Below are 16,718 nucleotides of genomic sequence, written 5' to 3'. Positions count from 1 at the left end.
ATTATACATATAGTATATAATATAAATAATATGTATTTACATATACAGTATGTAAAATTTGGTGTGGCTTCTAGGTGCGGTCTTCTAACTGGCCTATCACATGCAGTCACCTCCATCCCTCTCCATGAGCGGGGATGTTAGGGTAAGGAATAAGCAAGGATCCAGCTGGCCTGGCCTGGCACCAGGTTTCCTGCAGCAGGGTGCGGAAGGGCTGAGGCCCTGTGGACAGAGTCCAGGAAAGCGTCATTCAGGAGTCCCCAGGAAGCCTGGTGTGGAAGGGCAGGACGCATTTCTAGAGCACTGAAGCCAGGCTGGTTAAGGTAGAAGTAAATGCAGGAGAGAAGGTGAGAAATAGGATCTGTGGGCTCTTCGCTGGCCCTAAACCTCCTTGGAAGATAGGAAGCTCTAGACACCATCCACTGGCCCATGAACCACCTTGGAAGAGGAGCAAATGGCTTGAAGGAATTGCTACCTCCAGGTCAAGCCATTGATGCAGAACTGCTGAGACCATGCTTGTGCCAAGCGCTGGGCTGGAGCCCGTGCAGAACCAAATGAACAAGACACAGTCCCCTTCCCAGCACTAAGAGCACTGTAAGAACAGGGAGAAGTGGAATCTCATCTGGCCTGAGGCTACCCTCAGGGTGATCAGCTAAGTCTGAAACACCATGTAGAAACTTGCCATATAAGGCCAGGTGCGGTGGCTCACCCCTGTAATCCCAGCACTTTGAGAGGCCAAGGTGGTTGGATCACGAGGTCAGGAGTTTGAGACCAGCCCGGCTAACTTAGTGAAACCTCGTGTCTACTGTAAAGAATACAAAAAATTAGCCAGACGCATGGTGGCACACGCCTGTAGTCCCAGCTACTTGGGAGGCTGAGGCAGGAGAATTGCTTGAACCCAGGAGGTGGAGGTTGCAATGAGCCGAGATTGCACCACTGCACTCCAGCCTGGGCAACAGAATGAGACTCCAGCTCAAAAACAAAGAAAGAAACTTGCCATATGTTCCACTAAAACAACTACTATGTCACAGGTCTTGTTCTGGGCTCTGAGAATACAGCAGGAAACAAATGAAAGTTCTGCCTCACTGGAGTTTATATTGGTGGAGGGAAGGAAATGACATGTTGGGGGAGAGGGGCTGGTTATAGAAATGTTGCACCAGGGAAATTGCAGGAAGAGATCAAGACATGTTTAGGATTAAAAAAAAAAAAAATAGGACTCAGTAACTGATAGGATGTGGAGTCTGAAGAGAGAAAAATCTGGGTTGATGCCAGAATTCTTCTTTAGGGAAGTGTTGTGGGGTGAGTGCCACCACCTCAAATTCACCAAGGATATCTTCTCACCCTTTCAATCAAAGTGTGAGTGTCCAAAGTTAAACCTCAGAACTCAATCTTTCACTGTTGAGCTTTCACTCCTATTAAAATGTAGTGTCGGGCCAGGCGCGGTGGCTCAAGCCTGTAATCCCAGCACTTTGGGAGGCCGAGGCAGGTGGATCACGAGGTCGAGAGATTGAGACCATCCTGGTCTACATGGTGAAACCCCGTCTCTACTAAAAATACAAAAAACTAGCTGGGCGTGGTGGTGCATGCCTGTAATCCCAGCTACTTAGGAGGCTGAGGCAGGAGAATTGCCTGAGCCCAGGAGGCGGAGGTTGTGGTGAGCCGAGAACGCGCCATTGCACTCCAGCCTGGGTAACAAGAGCGAAACTCCGTCTCAAAAAAAAAAAAAAAAAAAAAAAAAAATGTAGTGTCGGGCATGGTGGCTGATGCCTGTAATCCCAGCACTGACGCCTGTAATCCCAGCCAAAGTGGGAGGATCATTTGAGGTCAGTAGTTCGAGACCAGCCAGGCCAACATGGTGAAACCTCGCCTCTACAAAAATTAGCCGGGCCTCTAAGAGGCAGAGGCTCCAGTGAACTGAGATTGCACCACTGCACCCCAGACTGGGCTATTGCTTCGTTTTCAAAAGACAAAAAAGGAAAATAGTTCCACTAAAGTTTAAACAATGATCAGTGGCTGGGCACGGTGGCTCACACCTGTAATCCCAGCACTTTGGGAGGCTGAGATGGTGGATCAGTAAGGTCAGGAGTCCAAGACCAGCCTCACCAACATAATAGAAACCTGGTCTATACTGAAAATACAAAATTAGCCGGGTGTGGTGGCACATGCCTGTAATCTCAGCTACTCGGGAGGCTGAGGCAGGAGAATTGCTTGAACCTGGGAGGCAAAGGTTGCAGTGCGCCGAGATTGTGCCATTGCATTCAAGTCTGAGCAACAAGAATGCGACTCCATCTCAAAAAAAAAAGAAAAAGAAAAATGATCAGCTGTTTTTGTCTTAGTTCTCAAAGAAGTGGAGGGCTATGTATGCAGCCACTTCTTTGAGGAAAAAATAAATAACAGTAGGGTGTGTTGATGAGATTTCAGGGTATTTGTGAACTCCCTGGATTGTATACATTCTAGGAAGAGGGGCCATGGTTTTCATAAGGGTACTAAAGGATTTAGGCCTCGAGGTGACTGGATTATTTTGCAGAGAAAGCTTGGGTCCAAGGGAAGGGAGACAGGAAGTGGAAAAGGGTGGGGATGGGGGAGGAGATGTCAGATCAGCCCTGAGAACCTCTTTAGCCATCTCAAAGACTTGGGACACTAATGGGAAGGCTGGGCTGACTTCTGCTGCCCTTCCCCGCTGTCTGTCCAGGGACGCCTAGGAAAGGACAGACAGGAGCTGAATCCTTCACTGAAGGCCTCAGCAACATATCTATGGGTTGGGCATTAGGAACGGCCTGGTCCCACAAATCGCACAACTGGGGTGTAGAACAAAATGGTTCCAGAGATGCTACCAGGTTGGTCCAGGGCCGATGCAGGCCAGAACCCCGCTGGGAGGACTCCCCAGAACAGGCACTGAGCTGAGGGAAGGCAGGTCACCTGGTCTGCTACTGACTCCACCAGATCTTGCTGGGCAGCTACCGAGTAAGAGCAGCATGGTGAGTGTATTAAGAGCCTAGAGGCTCACTGGGCAGCCGCGGGGACACTGCTAAATCCCCAAGCCGGGTCTGCAGGCCTTAGACCACACTCATGCAGCCACTTGCCCCAGAGCCTTCTGGGGGGTCTTAGGAGGCTGGCAGGAGGGTCTCCTTCTAGGCCATTCTAGGAGGGGACTGGAGAGCAGAAGTTAGACGAGAGGGTAGTGGTAACCAGATCTTACAATCCGGAAGCCCTGAGACTAGTCCCCTGGCCTGGCGCCCCACCCCACTGCAGGTTGGAAACCCTGTCCCCCTCCAGTGACTCAGCTCAATAACGCCCTCCGTGGGTTTTCTGTGCTCCAGAAATCATTCCCTCTGTCTCTCGTCCGGGTACGCGGTCTGGGGAGCCCATGGGCTATCGACGGGTTTGGCCCGGGATTTGCCCAGCCCGTCTGCCCAGGAGGATAGACAGACACAGGGACTGCTGTTCCCCTTAGTGATTTCAGGGCTCATTAACTGTCTCCGGCCCGTCCAGAAAGCAAGCAACTCCACGGCTTCTCTACAAAGCTCTGCAACGAAGGGCTAGGTCCCAGGACCACAGGCAGAGGTGGAAGTGTCAAGATCCCAGGTTACAGAATGGCACCGAGTCAGTGACCAAAGGAAGCAGGAACCCGAGTGTTAAAGGCGTCCCCGCGAGGCGGCATGGGGGCGAGGCCGAGGCCACTCCCTCCCACTTCCTCGACGCTATTTCCTGGGAGGAGTCGTAGCTCAAGTCCCGGAGCCAAGACATTCCCAGACCCAAGGCTTAAGAGTACTCGGCCTAGGGGCGGCTGGTCCCTGAGCGCGCGCCGGGACCGTTCCATCACGCGTGATGGACCTGGGACTACACCAAGCCTGGGACGACCTCTAAGGCGGTCCGCGGCGGCGTTTGCACGTCGGCTCGTTGGTCTAGGGGTATGATTCTCGCTTCGGGTGCGAGAGGTCCCGGGTTCAAATCCCGGACGAGCCCTTCTTCGTGTTTTGCTGAAACGAGAGTGTCTTCGAGGTGTGTGTTACCTAACCAGCGCTGTGGACGGCTTAACTGGAAGTCATTAGTGTGCAGTAAGCTCTTTTGTGGAACCGGGGTAGCAAAAAGAATCTCGGTCCCCAGGCTCTCATGGCATGTGAGGAAGAGAGGAGGCACGCCCAGACTTGTGCAGGATGCTTTCTGTTTCCTGACTTCCTGCTTGGTGTCTCAACTCGGCCACCACAACCTGGTTTCGGTTTGATTGACACCCGTCAATCTATCGTTGTGGATGACAGATAGTAGAATGACCCAGGTCGAATCTATTTGGGTGTGTTAGAGAGAGCCCAGGAACTGTTAGAACTTGGTTCTCTGGAGCCCTGGAGGCATTCTGTCTCTTTCCGTCACTCCATCTGACGATTGGTGCCTGAAATACACATACAATTTCTCCGTGGTGGGAAAAAAGAACCCCTGGGAGGCTTACTGTCAGTCAGCATGCCCAGTGTAGAGTCCCAGATCAAGGATTTGGCAAAGGAGCCGTATGGCTTATTCCTCGTTAGTATAGTGGTGAGTATCCCCGCCTGTCACGCGGGAGACCGGGGTTCGATTCCCCGACGGGGAGAGTCTGTGTAGGTTTTTAAACTTCAACCTTTTTGCGTTAAATCTATGAAATCCGTCCTGGTCCCTGGGATGGAGGTATAAAACAGAGGGAAAGGAGAAGGGGAGGAAAGTTTGTCCTGCCTCTCGAGCTCGCATTCAAAGTTTCCACTTTACTTCAAGCAATTTGAATTTCAAACGTGTGCCTAAAGTGGCCGATATTTCCTCCGCTCAGTATGTTCATTAGACGCGTTCGCTGACTATAGCTTAGAAAACACAGATGGGAAACAGCAGAAAACAGCCCGCGTAATCCGCGCTCAGAGTTGGCCTCCTAGCTTGCTCCCTCCTTGACGGAAGTGTTCATTTCCAGTCTCCGCTTGAACCTGGGCGCGCAGCTTTGGCCCTCAGCATTCCGGGGTGCAGAGCCTGGGTTTCTCTTTCCTTTCGCCTCCCTGCTTTGTGTAGGTTCGCACCGTGGTCCGGGCACAGTAGGCAACTCCGGGCCGAGATTCCGAGCCTTGCTCTCGCCAGGAGGGCGGTGGTCTGGCCGGGGTCGCGCATGAAGCGGAGAGCGGGTCTTTTCGGAGAGGAGGGTTCCTCAGGAAAATCTCACGAAAACCTTCAACGATGCGGGAGCCCAGAGAACACAAGAAGGAAGAGAAAAAAAGAGAGAAGAAAAACCACTCATGCGTTGGCCGGGAATCGAACCCGGGTCAACTGCTTGGAAGGCAGCTATGCTCACCACTATACCACCAACGCTTGCACGTTAACCTTTTCCTGGCTTTCATACCGCAGCTTGATTGGGATGAGTCAGGTTGGACCCGGGTGGAGCCAGGGAACCAGCATCAGCGAGATGGAGGTAAAAGTAAAGGCTGCTGTCCTCTGCCCAGCGCGCACCTGTGAGTGACCTTCACCGCCAGCGCTGGCCATCCACCCCACGTGAGCCTGTAGGGTTATGCCCAGTCTATAGACGAGTAAACCAAGGTCCAGAGAAGCTGAGTCACCGGCAGAGCCGGGATTAGGTCTAAGATCTGTCTTGGGGTTGGGGGAGAACTGCAGCAGCATCATGATGGTTTATCATCTCCAGGAAAAAACAGTCCTACTCATATAAAATTAACTTACCATCTGCAGAGTGGGCTCCATGAACTCAATGAGTTTCAAGTTAAGGAACTGAACCTTAAGCTAAATGCGCCTAAACACAATTTGCTTCTCTTCATTATTTATCCAGAGGATGAATTTAATTCCTAAATAGGTGCTCCCACATCCCGCCCGCTGGTGCCTCGGAGAAAAGCACTAACATCTTAAAGGTGGGGCCTCAAGAGAAAACTCCCCCGCTTATTGCTGACAGTGGATCTGTTCTAGAGACCCCCCCCAAACACTACAGTTAGGCAGGCCTCGTGGCGCAACGGTAGCGCGTCTGACTCCAGATCAGAAGGTTGCGTGTTCAAATCACGTCGGGGTCAAGCCAGGCCCTGTTTTCCCTAAACAGGCTTACGATGACATTTTTCGGGATAGCAGAAATAGCCTTCGTGAAAGGATACGAGGGGGATGAGACAAAGATGTACATTATTCAAAAGTTGGCTACAATAAAAAGCCTAGACTTTCAACGCTATGTAGTACGTCCCTGTGGCAAAACGGCACATGTACCCCCAGAGTCCGTAAAAATAAGATTTAAAAATCAAAAAATATCCCCCTTGGCCGGGCGCGGTGGCTCAAGCTTGTAATCCCAGCACTTTGGGAGGCCGAGGCGGGTGGATCACGAGGTTGAGAGATCGAGACCATCCTGGTCAACATGGTGAAACACCGTCTCTACTAAAAATACAAAAAATTAGCTGGGCATGGTGGCGCGTGCCTGTAATCCCAGCTACTCAGGAGGCTGAGGCAGATGAATTGCCTGAACTCAGGAGGCGGAGGCTGCGGTGAGCCGAGATCGTGCCATTGCACTCCAGCCTGGGTAACAAGAGCGAAACTCTGTCTCAAAAAAAAAAAAAAAAAAAAAAAAAAAAAAAAAAAAATCCCCCTTATATGAAAATTTTTTGAAGAATTTTTGTTTTAGGCCGGGCACGGTGGTTCATACCTGTAATCCCAGCACTTTGGGAGGCCGAGGCGGGTAAATCACGAGATCAGGAGTTCCAGACCAGCCTGACCAGGTGGTGAAACCGTCTTTACTAAAAATGCCAAAAATCAGCCAGGTGTGGTGGCGGGTGCCTGTAGTCCCAGCTACTCGGTAGGTTAAGGCAAAAAATTGCTGGAACCCAGGAGGCGGAGGTTGCAGTGAGCCGAGATGGCGCCACTGCACTACAGCCTGGGCGACAGAGTGAGACTGTCTCAAAAAAAAAAAAAAGGTTTAAAAAAATTATTTTAAAGAATTTTAAAAGTGAAAGTACGGGTCAGGCACTGTGACCAGGCGGAATGGTTCATACCTGTAATAGAATGAGAATTAAAAATAAAGAAATAAGGCCGGGCGCGGTGGCTCAAGCTTGTAATCCCAGCACTTTGGGAGGCCGAGGTGGGTGGATCACAAGGTTGAGAGATCGAGACCATCCTGGTCAACATGGTGAAACCCCGTCTCTACTAAAAATACAAAAAATTAGCTGGGCATGGTGGTGCGTGCCTGTAATCCCAGCTACTCAGGAGGCTGAGGCAGGAGAATTGCCTGAACCCAGGAGGCGGAGGTTGTGGTGAGCTGAGATCGCACCATTGCACTCCAGCCTGGGTAACAAGAGCGAAACTCTGTCTCAAAAAAAAAAAATAAATAAATAAATAAATAAATAAATAAATAAAGAAATAAAATTAAAGTGAAAGTACGGAGATTTATTGTAAAGTGAAAAGTACATACTTGTGAAAATGGAGTGTGGGCATTTTCAAGAGACGGTTGAGCCAGGCGCGGTGGTTCAGGCATGTAATCCCAGCACTTTGGGAGGCCAAGGAAAGAGAATCACTGAGGTCAGTAGGTGGAGACTAGCCTGGCCAACAAGGTGAAACCCCTGTCTCTACCAAAAATATAAAAATTAGCTGGTACTGAGGGCACATGCCTTTAATCCCAGCTACTCCGGAGGCTGAATGAGGCAGGAATCACATGAACCCAGGAAGCAGAGGTGAGGTGAGATTGCACCACTGCACTCCAACCTGGGTGACAGAGTAAGACTCTGTCTCTAAATAAATAAGTAACTAAAAGTTTAAAAATCAACATGTAGGCCGGGCGCGGTGGCTCAAGCCTGTAATCCCAGCACTTTGGGAGGCCGAGGCGGGTGGATCACGAGGTCGAGAGATCGAGACCAACCTGGTCAACATGGTGAAACCCCGTCTCTACTAAAAATACAAAAAATTAGCTGGGCATGGTGGTGTGTGCCTATAATCCCAGCTACTCAGGAGGCTGAGGCAGGAGAATTGCCTGAACCCAGGAGGCGGAGGTTGCGGTGAGCCGAGATCGCGCCATTGCACTCCAGCCTGGGTGACAAGAGCGAAACTCCTTCTCAAAAAAAAAAAAAATAAATAAATAAAAAAATAAAAATCAACATGTATAGGCCAGAGGCGGTGACTCACACCTGTAATCTCAGCACTTTGGGAGGCCGAGGCAGGTAGATCACAAGTTCAGGAGTTCCAGACCAGCCTGGCCAACATAGTGAAACCCTGTCTCTACTAAAAATACAAAACGTATTAGCTGGGAGTGGTGTCACACACCTGTAATCCCAGCTACTCGGGAGGCTGAGGCAAGAGAATAGCTTGAATCCGGGAGGCAGAGGTTGCAGTGAGCCAAGATCATGCCACTGCACTCCAGCCTGGGTGACAGAGCAAGACTCCGTCTCCAGAAAAAAACAAAAACAAAAAAAACCATCATATATAATCATCATTAAACAATGGTTTAGGATAATCATCATTATCCAACTTGGTTATCCAACTTGGATATGATCACTCCTACTCAGGAAGATCACTTGAGCCCAGGAGGAGTTAGAGACCAGCCTGGACAAAAAAGTGAGACACTATCTCTACAGAATTTTTTAAAAATTAATCAAGCATGGTGGCACCTCCTATGGTCCCAGCTACTTGGGAGGCTGAGGTGGGAGGATAGCTTGAATCTGAGAGATTGAGGCTGCAGTGAGCCATGATCATGCCACTGCACTCCAGCCTGGGCAACAGAATAAGACTCTGTCTCAAAAAAAAAAAAAAAAAAAAAAAAGGTGTACATTTTGGCTAATGATACGCGCATTTTTTTCTAAGTATTTAAAATATTGCCATGAGGTCGGGAGTGGTGGCTCGTTCACACTGTAATTCCAGCAGTTTGGGAGGCAGAGGCTGGCGGGATCACTTGAGGTCAGGAGTTCAAGACTAGCCTGGCCAACATGGCAAAACCTCATCTCTATTAAAAATACAAAAAGTAAACCAGCTACTCGGGAGACTGAGACAGGAGAATTGCTCGAACCCGGGAAGCCGAGGTTGCAATGAGCTGAGATTGCACCATTGCACTTTAGCCTGGGTTACAAAGTGAGACTCTATCTCAAAAAAAAAAAAAAAGAAAAGAAAAGAAATGTTGTTGACATACTGGCTCGCCATCGGGCAGAAGTTAGACCCGAGCTCACACACGTATAAGAATAAATTCCAGGCCGGGCGCGGTGGCTCAAGCCTGTAATCCCAGCACTTTGGGAGGCCGAGGCGGGTGGATTACGAGGTCGAGAAATCGAGACCATCCTGGTCAACATGGTGAAACCCCGTCTCTACTAAAAGTGCAAAAAATCAGCTGGGCATGGTGGCACGTGCCTGTAATCCCAGCTACTCAGGAGGCTGAGGCTGGAGAATTGCTTGAACCCAGGAGGCGGAGGTTGCGGTGAGCCGAGATCGCGCCATTGCACTCCAGCCTGGGTAACAAGGGCGAAACTCCGTCTCAAAAAAAAAAATAATAATAATAATAATAATAATAATAAATTCCAGTTAAATATATCTATCTATATCTATATCTATATCTATATCTATTAAATTCCAGTTAAATTAAAGATTTAATTTTTTAATAAAGAGGGACGGGCGCGTTGGCTCAGGCCTGTAATCCCAGCATTATGGGAAGCAGAGGCGGGTGGATTACTTGAGGACAGGAGTTCGAGATTTGATTGGCCAACACAGCGAAAACCGGTCTCTACGAAAAATACGAAAATTAGCCAGGCGTGGTGGCTGGCGCCAGTAATCTCAGCGACTCGGCCGCTGAGGCACGAAAATCGCTTGGACCCGGGAGGCGGAGGTTGCAGTGAGCCGAGAAGGCACCAAAGTACTCCAGCCTGGGCAACAAGCAAGACTCTGTCTCAAAAAAAAGAGAAAAGTTAAAAAAAAGGAAAAGAAAAGAAAAAGCGAATTCACTGGGGGAACTTGGGGAAACTTTCTAAGCTGGTAGCCGAGCGTGAGACCTTCTCATTCCGCCTCTTCCATTGGGTTCCCATGACTTACGTCACAGGATATGAGCCAATGGGAACTAGGCATGGGCGAAGAGCTCACCAATGGGGTCGGGGCGGGAGATTTGAAAGGTCCTGGATCAGGGCGCGGCGTGGCTGATTCAGTTGTTTGCGGGAGGCCGGGAGAGTAGCAGTGCCTTGGGCTCCAGGTGAGCTGGCCTCCTTTCGCAGGCCTTGCACCGGGAGTGGGCAGATGATCGGGCAGGTCGGAGGTCCACTGGGCTGGCCCGCGCGCGCTCCGCAGGGCTGGAAGGAGGTAGGGACGATAGCAGGGTGGGGGCGGTGAGACCAGCGCCTGGACTGGGGCTAGTGTGCTGACCTGGTCCTTTTCACGAGCCCAGGCTAGCGCTTTCGGCCCGATCGCTCCAACCCCTCCCTCTCTTTCTTTTTCTCTGCTTCTCACGGCTGTTTCCCTTCTCCGCCCAGCTCTCCTCCCCCTTTCCCGCTAAGGATGGCCCAGAAGGAGAACGCCTACCCCTGGCCCTACGGCCGGCAGACGGTAAGGCCCTTCCCTCCATCCCCGCCCCCACCTTGTCCCTGCACGGCGAGTTCCTGCTGGGAGACTTGAGATCCTGCAGTGAGCAATCCTTTAAGCACCTTCTTCCCCGTTCTGCTCCAAAGTACGGGTCCCAAGAATTTGGTGACAGAACCCAGTCTGGTCATTTGTAGCCACATACTGTCAGGTGCTGCCAACTTGAATCTGACCAGCCAGTGACTCCCAACCAGTGAGGACCTCGAGGGCCGAGTCATCACATACCAGTGACATCTGGGACTGAGCAGTCAGGGCCTGGCCTTCAGGCCATGATTCACAACCCACGTGCTGAAAAAATAAACTAGGCAGCAAATAGAAATGGACTCTAAAAGGCTATAAAGTTACTGTTGAAAAGGTCCAGGGCAAGTCTAAATTAATAATTTGGAATTTGTTTTAATGACTAAGGGGAGGTAAGGATCTAAATGGACTTATTTCCCAATTGTCCAGACAGATTTCATCAAAGCGTCTCCCCTGATTTTTTATTATATATAAATTCCCACATAGATGTGGGTCTATTTCTGGACTGTATTTTATTCAACTTGATTATTTGTAGATCTGTACCAGTATCACTTAGGGGAACAGGTTTTTAGGGGCACTGGGGCTTTCTTCTCTTGGCTGAAGAAGAAGGAAGGGGCCCTGCACAGGCTTTGCTCCCTGTTTGTGGAGCTCAGGCTTCCTGGAGAGTCTGTTTCCTTGTGCATCAGCTCCCTCCCTCATGGAGCACTGAATGAGGCTATCAGGAATGGAGTCTGGATGAGAAACCATTGTCACTTTTGCCTTGGTCACTCCTAAAAGAAAGTACACCTATTACTTTGAGAAGTTGAAAGTGAGGCTGGGCACAGTGGCTCACGCCTGTAATCCCAGCGCTTTGGGAAGCTAAGGCAGGCAGATCATGAGAACAAGAGATCGAGACCATCCTGGCCAACATGGTGAAACCCTGTCTCTACTAAAAATACAAAAATTAGCTGGGCATGGTAGTGGGCACCTGTAGTCCCAGCTACTCGGAAGGTTAAGGAGGGAGAATTGCTTGAACCTGAGAGGCGGAGGTTGCAGTGAGCTTAGATTGCACCACTGCACTCCAGCCTGGGCAACAGAACGAGACTCTGTCTAAAAAAAAAAAAAAAAAAAAAAAAAAAAAGTTGAAAGGCCCATCAGAATAGCTCTTAGTGTCCCTAAAGCCTGTTCTTGCAAAGTTGTAAATCCTGGTTGTTGCTATAACATTCAAGGCCTCAAGGATCTTATCTAAGCCTTAATAAACTAAACTTTTAGGAAACTTTGAGAATATCTCTGTGCTAACCCCCCTGAATTATAGGTGTTTATTGACCCAGCCCTCTACTATGCTGTGAGTGAGGGGCTGAATGAATGACTGTGGTGTTATGGACAGGACTCATACAGACTGGACACCTTCATGCCTGTGAAGGTGGTGTGGGCCAGGGCCAAAGAGGTGAAATGTTAGGTGTTGCGATGAGTCCTTTGCCCTTTATCTTAGGCCTACTTAGGTTGTTTATTAATAATCCATTTTAATATGGGACTATGAGCAGAGCCTGGGAAGCAAAACTGTTATGTCAATGTTTCTATTTGAATTGGGGGTGGGTGGGTAGGTGGCTTTTTAGCAGAGGGCTGAAATGCTGCTTGCAGCACATTCCACCCCGGTCATCACACAAAGGCACCCTCAGAGCTACCCCCTGCTCCTTCTCAGACTCCATCTGGCCTGAGCACCCTGCCCCAGCGAGTCCTCCGGAAAGAGCCTGCCACCCCATCTGCACTTGTCCTCATGAGCCGCTCCAATGTCCAGCCCACAGGTAACTGGGGCAAGGGGGAGAGGACTGACTTGGGGAGATGAGAGTCTATGGGAGGGTGTAGGGAGGAGAATGTCATCCCTGTTCTCATTCAACTTATCTGTTCTCTCCTTAGCTGCCCCTGGCCAGAAGGTGGTGGAGAATAGCAGTGGGACACCCAACATCTTAACGTAAGTGCCTCAAGCCTTGGGGCGGACAGGGATGAGGGGGGCAGTGAACATGCAGGAAGTCGGGGAGGTAAAATCTAAGGGCAGGAGGAGTAGGAATGAAGAAAAATGGGGCTGAGGACAGGATGGGATGAGGAAGCAGGGAAAAAGCAAACATCTTAAGTAACCAAAACTGGTTCTGAGCTGCCTTCCCCCACTTTCTAAGCAGGCGATCCTTCACAATTGATGACTTTGAGATTGGGCGTCCTCTGGGCAAAGGCAAGTTTGGAAACGTGTACTTGGCTCGGGAGAAGAAAAGCCGTTTCATCGTGGCACTCAAGGTCCTCTTCAAGTCCCAGATAGAGAAGGAAGGCGTGGAGCATCAGCTGCGCAGAGAGATTGAAATCCAGGCCCACCTGCAGTATGGCTTGATGCCCCTCTGCTCCCTCACCCTCAGCTCCTCATTCAGCCCCACCTCATCCAGATTGCTCTCTCTGTAACTATGGCCAGTGAGCCCCATGTAGCTCTTAGTCCTGGCCAGAGCCTTGAATCCACAAATCTGCCTCCAGTTTCCCCTGATCACTTCAGCCCTGGTGTCCCTGGCCACATGTGACCCTAGCTTGCTCCTATCCTTCCCAGCTCTTTTATGCCTTTGGCCTGAGGCCTCCTTGTTTCTTCCCCCAGCCATCCCAACATCCTGCGGCTCTACAACTACTTTTATGACCGGAGGAGGATCTATTTGATTCTAGAGTATGCTCCCCGTGGGGAGCTCTATAAGGAGCTGCAGAAGAACCGCACATTTGACGAGCAGCGAACAGCCACGGTTCGGGAGGGTGGGCACCTGGGGCGCCGGTAGGGGCTTGTGCTGCTGGTAGCTGGAGGTCCATCCTTGTCTGACTGCCTGTCGTTGGCCCTCCCAGATCATGGAGGAGTTGGCAGATGCTCTAATGTACTGCCATGGGAAGAAGGTGATTCACAGAGACATAAAGCCAGAGAATCTGCTCTTAGGGCTCAAGGGAGAGCTGAAGATTGCTGACTTCGGTTGGTCCGTGCATGCACCCTCCCTGAGGTATGGTGGCCTGGGAGGCCAGCCCTAGGTGTGAGGCTAGGCCATTAAAACCTCTCCAGGAACAAGTTTCAGGTTAGCTCAGTTGGTTAGAGTGTGGTGCTGATAATGCCAAGGTTGCAGGTTTGGTATCTGTACTGGCCAGTGGTGAAAATTTGGCCAGGCACGGTGACTCGGGCCTGTAATCCCAGCACTTTGGGAGGCCAAGGCGGTTGGACCACTTGAGGCCAGAAGTTCAAGACCAGCAGAGCTGCATGGCCAACACGGCAAAACCCCCTCTCTACTAAAAATAGACATGGTGGTGCACACTTGTAATCCCAGCTGTTCAGGAGGCTGGCACATGAGAATCACTTGAACTCGGGAGGTAGAGGTTGCAGTAAGTCAAGATAGCCCCACTACACTCCAGCCTGGACTTTGTCTCAAAAAAGCCCAGGAGCGGTGGCCTTTTTTTCTTCCAACCTTTTTTTTTCATGGTTTCATAGTATCACATGGTAGAGATAATACCTGATTTATTTAAGCAGAACATGCCTGATGGGCATTAGAGATGTCTCCAATTGTTCCTTTAACTCCAAAATGAACACTGCCCACATATTGGATTATCTTTTTCTTTTCTTTTTTTTTTTTTTGAGATGGCGTCAAAAAAACGAAAACAGAAAGATATGGAGTCTCGCTCTGTCATCCAAGCTGGAGTGCAGTGGCACAGTCTCGGCTCACTGCAATCTCCCCCTCCCGGGTTCAAGCGACTCTCCTGTTTCAGCCTCTCAAGTAGCTGGGACTACAGGCGTGTGTCAACATATCCGGCTAACTTTTTTTGTATTTTTAGTAGAGAGTTTCACTGTGTTAGCCAGGATGGTCTCCATCTCCTGACCTCGTGATCCGCCCGCCTTGGCCTCCCGAAGTGTTGGGATTACAGGCATGAGCCACCACGCCTGGCCTCGGATTATATTGTTCAGTATAGAGTTGCTGGGGCTATGTGCAGGCTCACCTCGGGCTTTGGGATATATCATCATCCCACCCCCACCCCAGTAACCCTGCCTGGCTGGACCTCTCCTGTGTTACATCCCGTGGTCTTTTGGCTCCCTGCTGTCAGGCAGCAGGGAAAGGAGAGATTGTATGTCACTGGGACCCCTGCCCACACTGCTTATCCCTCCCAGGAGGAAGACAATGTGTGGTACCCTGGACTACCTGCCCCCTGAGATGATTGAGGGGCGCATGCACAACGAGAAGGTGGATCTGTGGTGCATTGGAGTACTTTGCTATGAGCTGCTGGTGGGGAACCCACCCTTTGAGAGTGCGTCACACAATGAGACCTATCGGCGCATTGTCAAGGTGGGAGGGCGGCCTGGGCTTCATGCCAGATGCAGAGGCCAGGGCTGGAGGGCTGGGGGACTGAGGGTGTGTGGGCAGAGTGTAGTTGCATGGCCTTAAGTAACTCCAAACCGAATGGCTAGTCAAGGAAGATGCAGCCAGGATGAAACTAATGCAGCCCTTCCATCTCTTCATATCTTCAGGTGGACCTAAAGTTTCCCGCTTCTGTGCCCACGGGGGCCCAGGACCTCATCTCCAAGCTGCTCAGGCATAACCCCTCAGAACGGCTGCCCCTGGCCCAGGTCTCAGCCCACCCTTGGGTCCGGGCTAACTCTCGGAGGGTGATGCCTCCCTCTGCCCTTCAATCTGTCGCCTGATGGTCCCTGTCATTCACTCGGGTGTATCTATGTTTGTGTGTGTATGTACAGGGGAAAGAAGGGGTCCTGACCTGTTCCCTTGTCTGTTCTATTTCCTGCTTTGTTTAATAAAGGCTGAAGCTTTTTGTATACTGATGAGTGTAGATGTTTCTAGGTGGAGGCTTTGCTGTGGAGGAAGCTGTTCCTTAGAAGGAGAGCTGGCCCACCCTGAAGAGCTGGGATGAGCATTACTTTGCTATGCCTGGTAACACCCTACCCTCTCAGCTCTGACTCTTACCTGGTCAGCTCCCACCCAACCCCACCCCCACTTCCACCTCGACCCTCACTGTCTATTTGCTCCCAGAGCCTGGAGGCATTGGACCCTGGCTACACTGGCACACCAGCCATCTCTGGCCACCTTCTTTCGCCTCTCTCTTGGTTGTCTGACTTCTAGTTTTTTCTTTTCTGGTTCATTCTCTGCCCCTTTGCCATTGTGGGAGCGACTGAACGATGCTGTACCCTAGAAGATGTCCTTGCTTGTTTCTTTTACTGCTCTGGTACAGGAGCCAAAGAAGCAGTCGTGATTCGGTCTTGTTCCTGACATGAGGTTTCACTGTTACGTATGAAGCCTGCTCTAGGTTTTTCATAGATACCCTTTATCAGGTTAAAGAAGGCCTATTCTAGTCCTAGTTTACTAAGAGTATTAAAAAAAAAGTTTTTGTTTTTGTTTGTTTTTTAAGAGACGGGGTTTCTCGGCCGGGCATGGTGGCTCACACCTGTAATCCAAGCACTTTGGAGGTCAAGGCAGGCGGGTCACCTGAGGTCGGGAGTTCGAGACCAGCCTGACCAACATGGTGAAACCCCATCTTTAAAAAAAAACATAAAAAGAAGAAGAAGACATGGGTTTCTCACCACACCAGGGTAATTTTTGTATTTTTAGTAGGGATGGGGTTTCACCATGTGGGCCAGGCTGGTCTCAAACTCCTAACCTCAGGTTATCCACTTGCCTCAGTTTCCCAAAGTGCTGGGGACTACAGGTGTGAGCCACTGCGCCCGGCCAAGTTGTTTTTGTTTGGTTTTTGTTTTGAGACAGATGTCACCCAGCCTGGAGTGCAGTGGCATGATCTCAGCTCACTGCAGCCTCTGCCTCTTGGGCTTAAGCGATTCTCTTACCTCAGCCTCCCTAGTAGTTGGGGTTACAGACTAACTACACCACCAACTATGTGGTACATCACCACACCTGGCTAATTTTAGTATTTTTAAGTGAAGACGGGGTTTCACAATGTTGGCCAGGATGGTCTCGAACTCCTAAGCTCAAGCAATTTGCCCACCTCGGCCTCCCAAAGTGCTGGGATTAGGGATTACAGGCCTGAGCCACAGTGCCCAACCACATTTTTTTTTTTTTTTTTGGTCGTTGTTTTAAATTCATTGCTTTACACCAAGCCACTAGAACAGTGCCTGGAATGTACAGGACACTTAGTAACTACTGTCCACTGTCAAATGAATAAATCTAACCAAA

The 16,718-nt window shown here is 50.2% G+C and overlaps 2 protein-coding genes and 4 non-coding genes across 9 annotated transcripts in view; 5 read left to right on the top strand and 1 right to left on the bottom strand.

Moving 5' to 3' along the window:
• The window catches only part of CTC1 (CST telomere replication complex component 1), a 25,119-nt gene extending 25,057 nt beyond the window's left edge, over positions 1 to 62 (top strand). For both annotated transcript variants that reach the window (XM_010339834.3, XM_003929217.4), the window contains one exon: positions 1 to 62. This exon is cut by the window's left edge and continues 3,048 nt beyond it. The gene's annotated coding sequence lies outside the window, so the exon portion shown is untranslated.
• A 3,829-nt stretch (positions 63 to 3,891) lies between these two features.
• Positions 3,892 to 3,963, top strand: TRNAP-CGG (transfer RNA proline (anticodon CGG)). The gene has a single exon. It is a non-coding gene; the product is annotated as a tRNA-Pro (tRNA).
• A 544-nt stretch (positions 3,964 to 4,507) lies between these two features.
• TRNAD-GUC (transfer RNA aspartic acid (anticodon GUC)) lies at positions 4,508 to 4,579 on the top strand. Its single transcript has one exon. It is a non-coding gene; the product is annotated as a tRNA-Asp (tRNA).
• Positions 4,580 to 5,241: 662 nt separating this feature from the next.
• TRNAG-UCC (transfer RNA glycine (anticodon UCC)) lies at positions 5,242 to 5,313 on the bottom strand. The gene has a single exon. It is a non-coding gene; the product is annotated as a tRNA-Gly (tRNA).
• A 632-nt stretch (positions 5,314 to 5,945) lies between these two features.
• On the top strand, positions 5,946 to 6,017 carry TRNAW-CCA (transfer RNA tryptophan (anticodon CCA)). The gene has a single exon. It is a non-coding gene; the product is annotated as a tRNA-Trp (tRNA).
• Positions 6,018 to 10,072: 4,055 nt separating this feature from the next.
• On the top strand, positions 10,073 to 15,355 carry AURKB (aurora kinase B). Of its 3 annotated transcripts, none has more exons than XM_003929212.4 (9): positions 10,073 to 10,141; positions 10,419 to 10,491; positions 12,224 to 12,326; positions 12,439 to 12,493; positions 12,699 to 12,890; positions 13,154 to 13,292; positions 13,390 to 13,538; positions 14,690 to 14,864; positions 15,047 to 15,355. In XM_003929212.4, the coding sequence occupies exons 2-9, from the start codon at positions 10,444 to 10,446 to the stop codon at positions 15,218 to 15,220; spliced, it is 1,035 nt and encodes a 344-aa protein (XP_003929261.1). In that variant the 5' UTR covers positions 10,073 to 10,141; positions 10,419 to 10,443; the 3' UTR covers positions 15,221 to 15,355. The 3 variants fall into 3 exon arrangements, with proteins under 3 accessions (XP_003929261.1, XP_074244260.1, XP_010338135.1); XM_074388159.1 differs by having other exon boundaries at positions 10,075 to 10,141; positions 14,690 to 14,826; positions 15,047 to 15,219; XM_010339833.3 differs by lacking the exon at positions 10,073 to 10,141 and adding an exon at positions 10,153 to 10,248.
• The last annotated feature ends 1,363 nt before the right edge of the window (positions 15,356 to 16,718 follow it).

Source organism: Saimiri boliviensis, chromosome 17 (assembly GCF_048565385.1).
Source record: "Saimiri boliviensis isolate mSaiBol1 chromosome 17, mSaiBol1.pri, whole genome shotgun sequence".
NCBI lineage: Eukaryota > Metazoa > Chordata > Mammalia > Primates > Cebidae > Saimiri > Saimiri boliviensis.
Note: the sequence above shows the minus strand (reverse complement) of the source record. Positions and strands in the feature narration are given on the sequence as shown.

Excerpts from the sequence above, each read along its gene's own strand:
- AURKB (XM_003929212.4), top strand. The coding sequence starts at position 10,444 with ATGGCCCAGAAGGAGAACGCCTACCCCTGGCCCTACGGCCGGCAGACG. Across the intron at positions 12,494-12,698 it reads GGGACACCCAACATCTTAAC|GCGATCCTTCACAATTGATG; the intron begins GTAAGTGCCTCA and ends CTTTCTAAGCAG. Across the intron at positions 14,865-15,046 it reads CCTATCGGCGCATTGTCAAG|GTGGACCTAAAGTTTCCCGC; the intron begins GTGGGAGGGCGG and ends TCATATCTTCAG.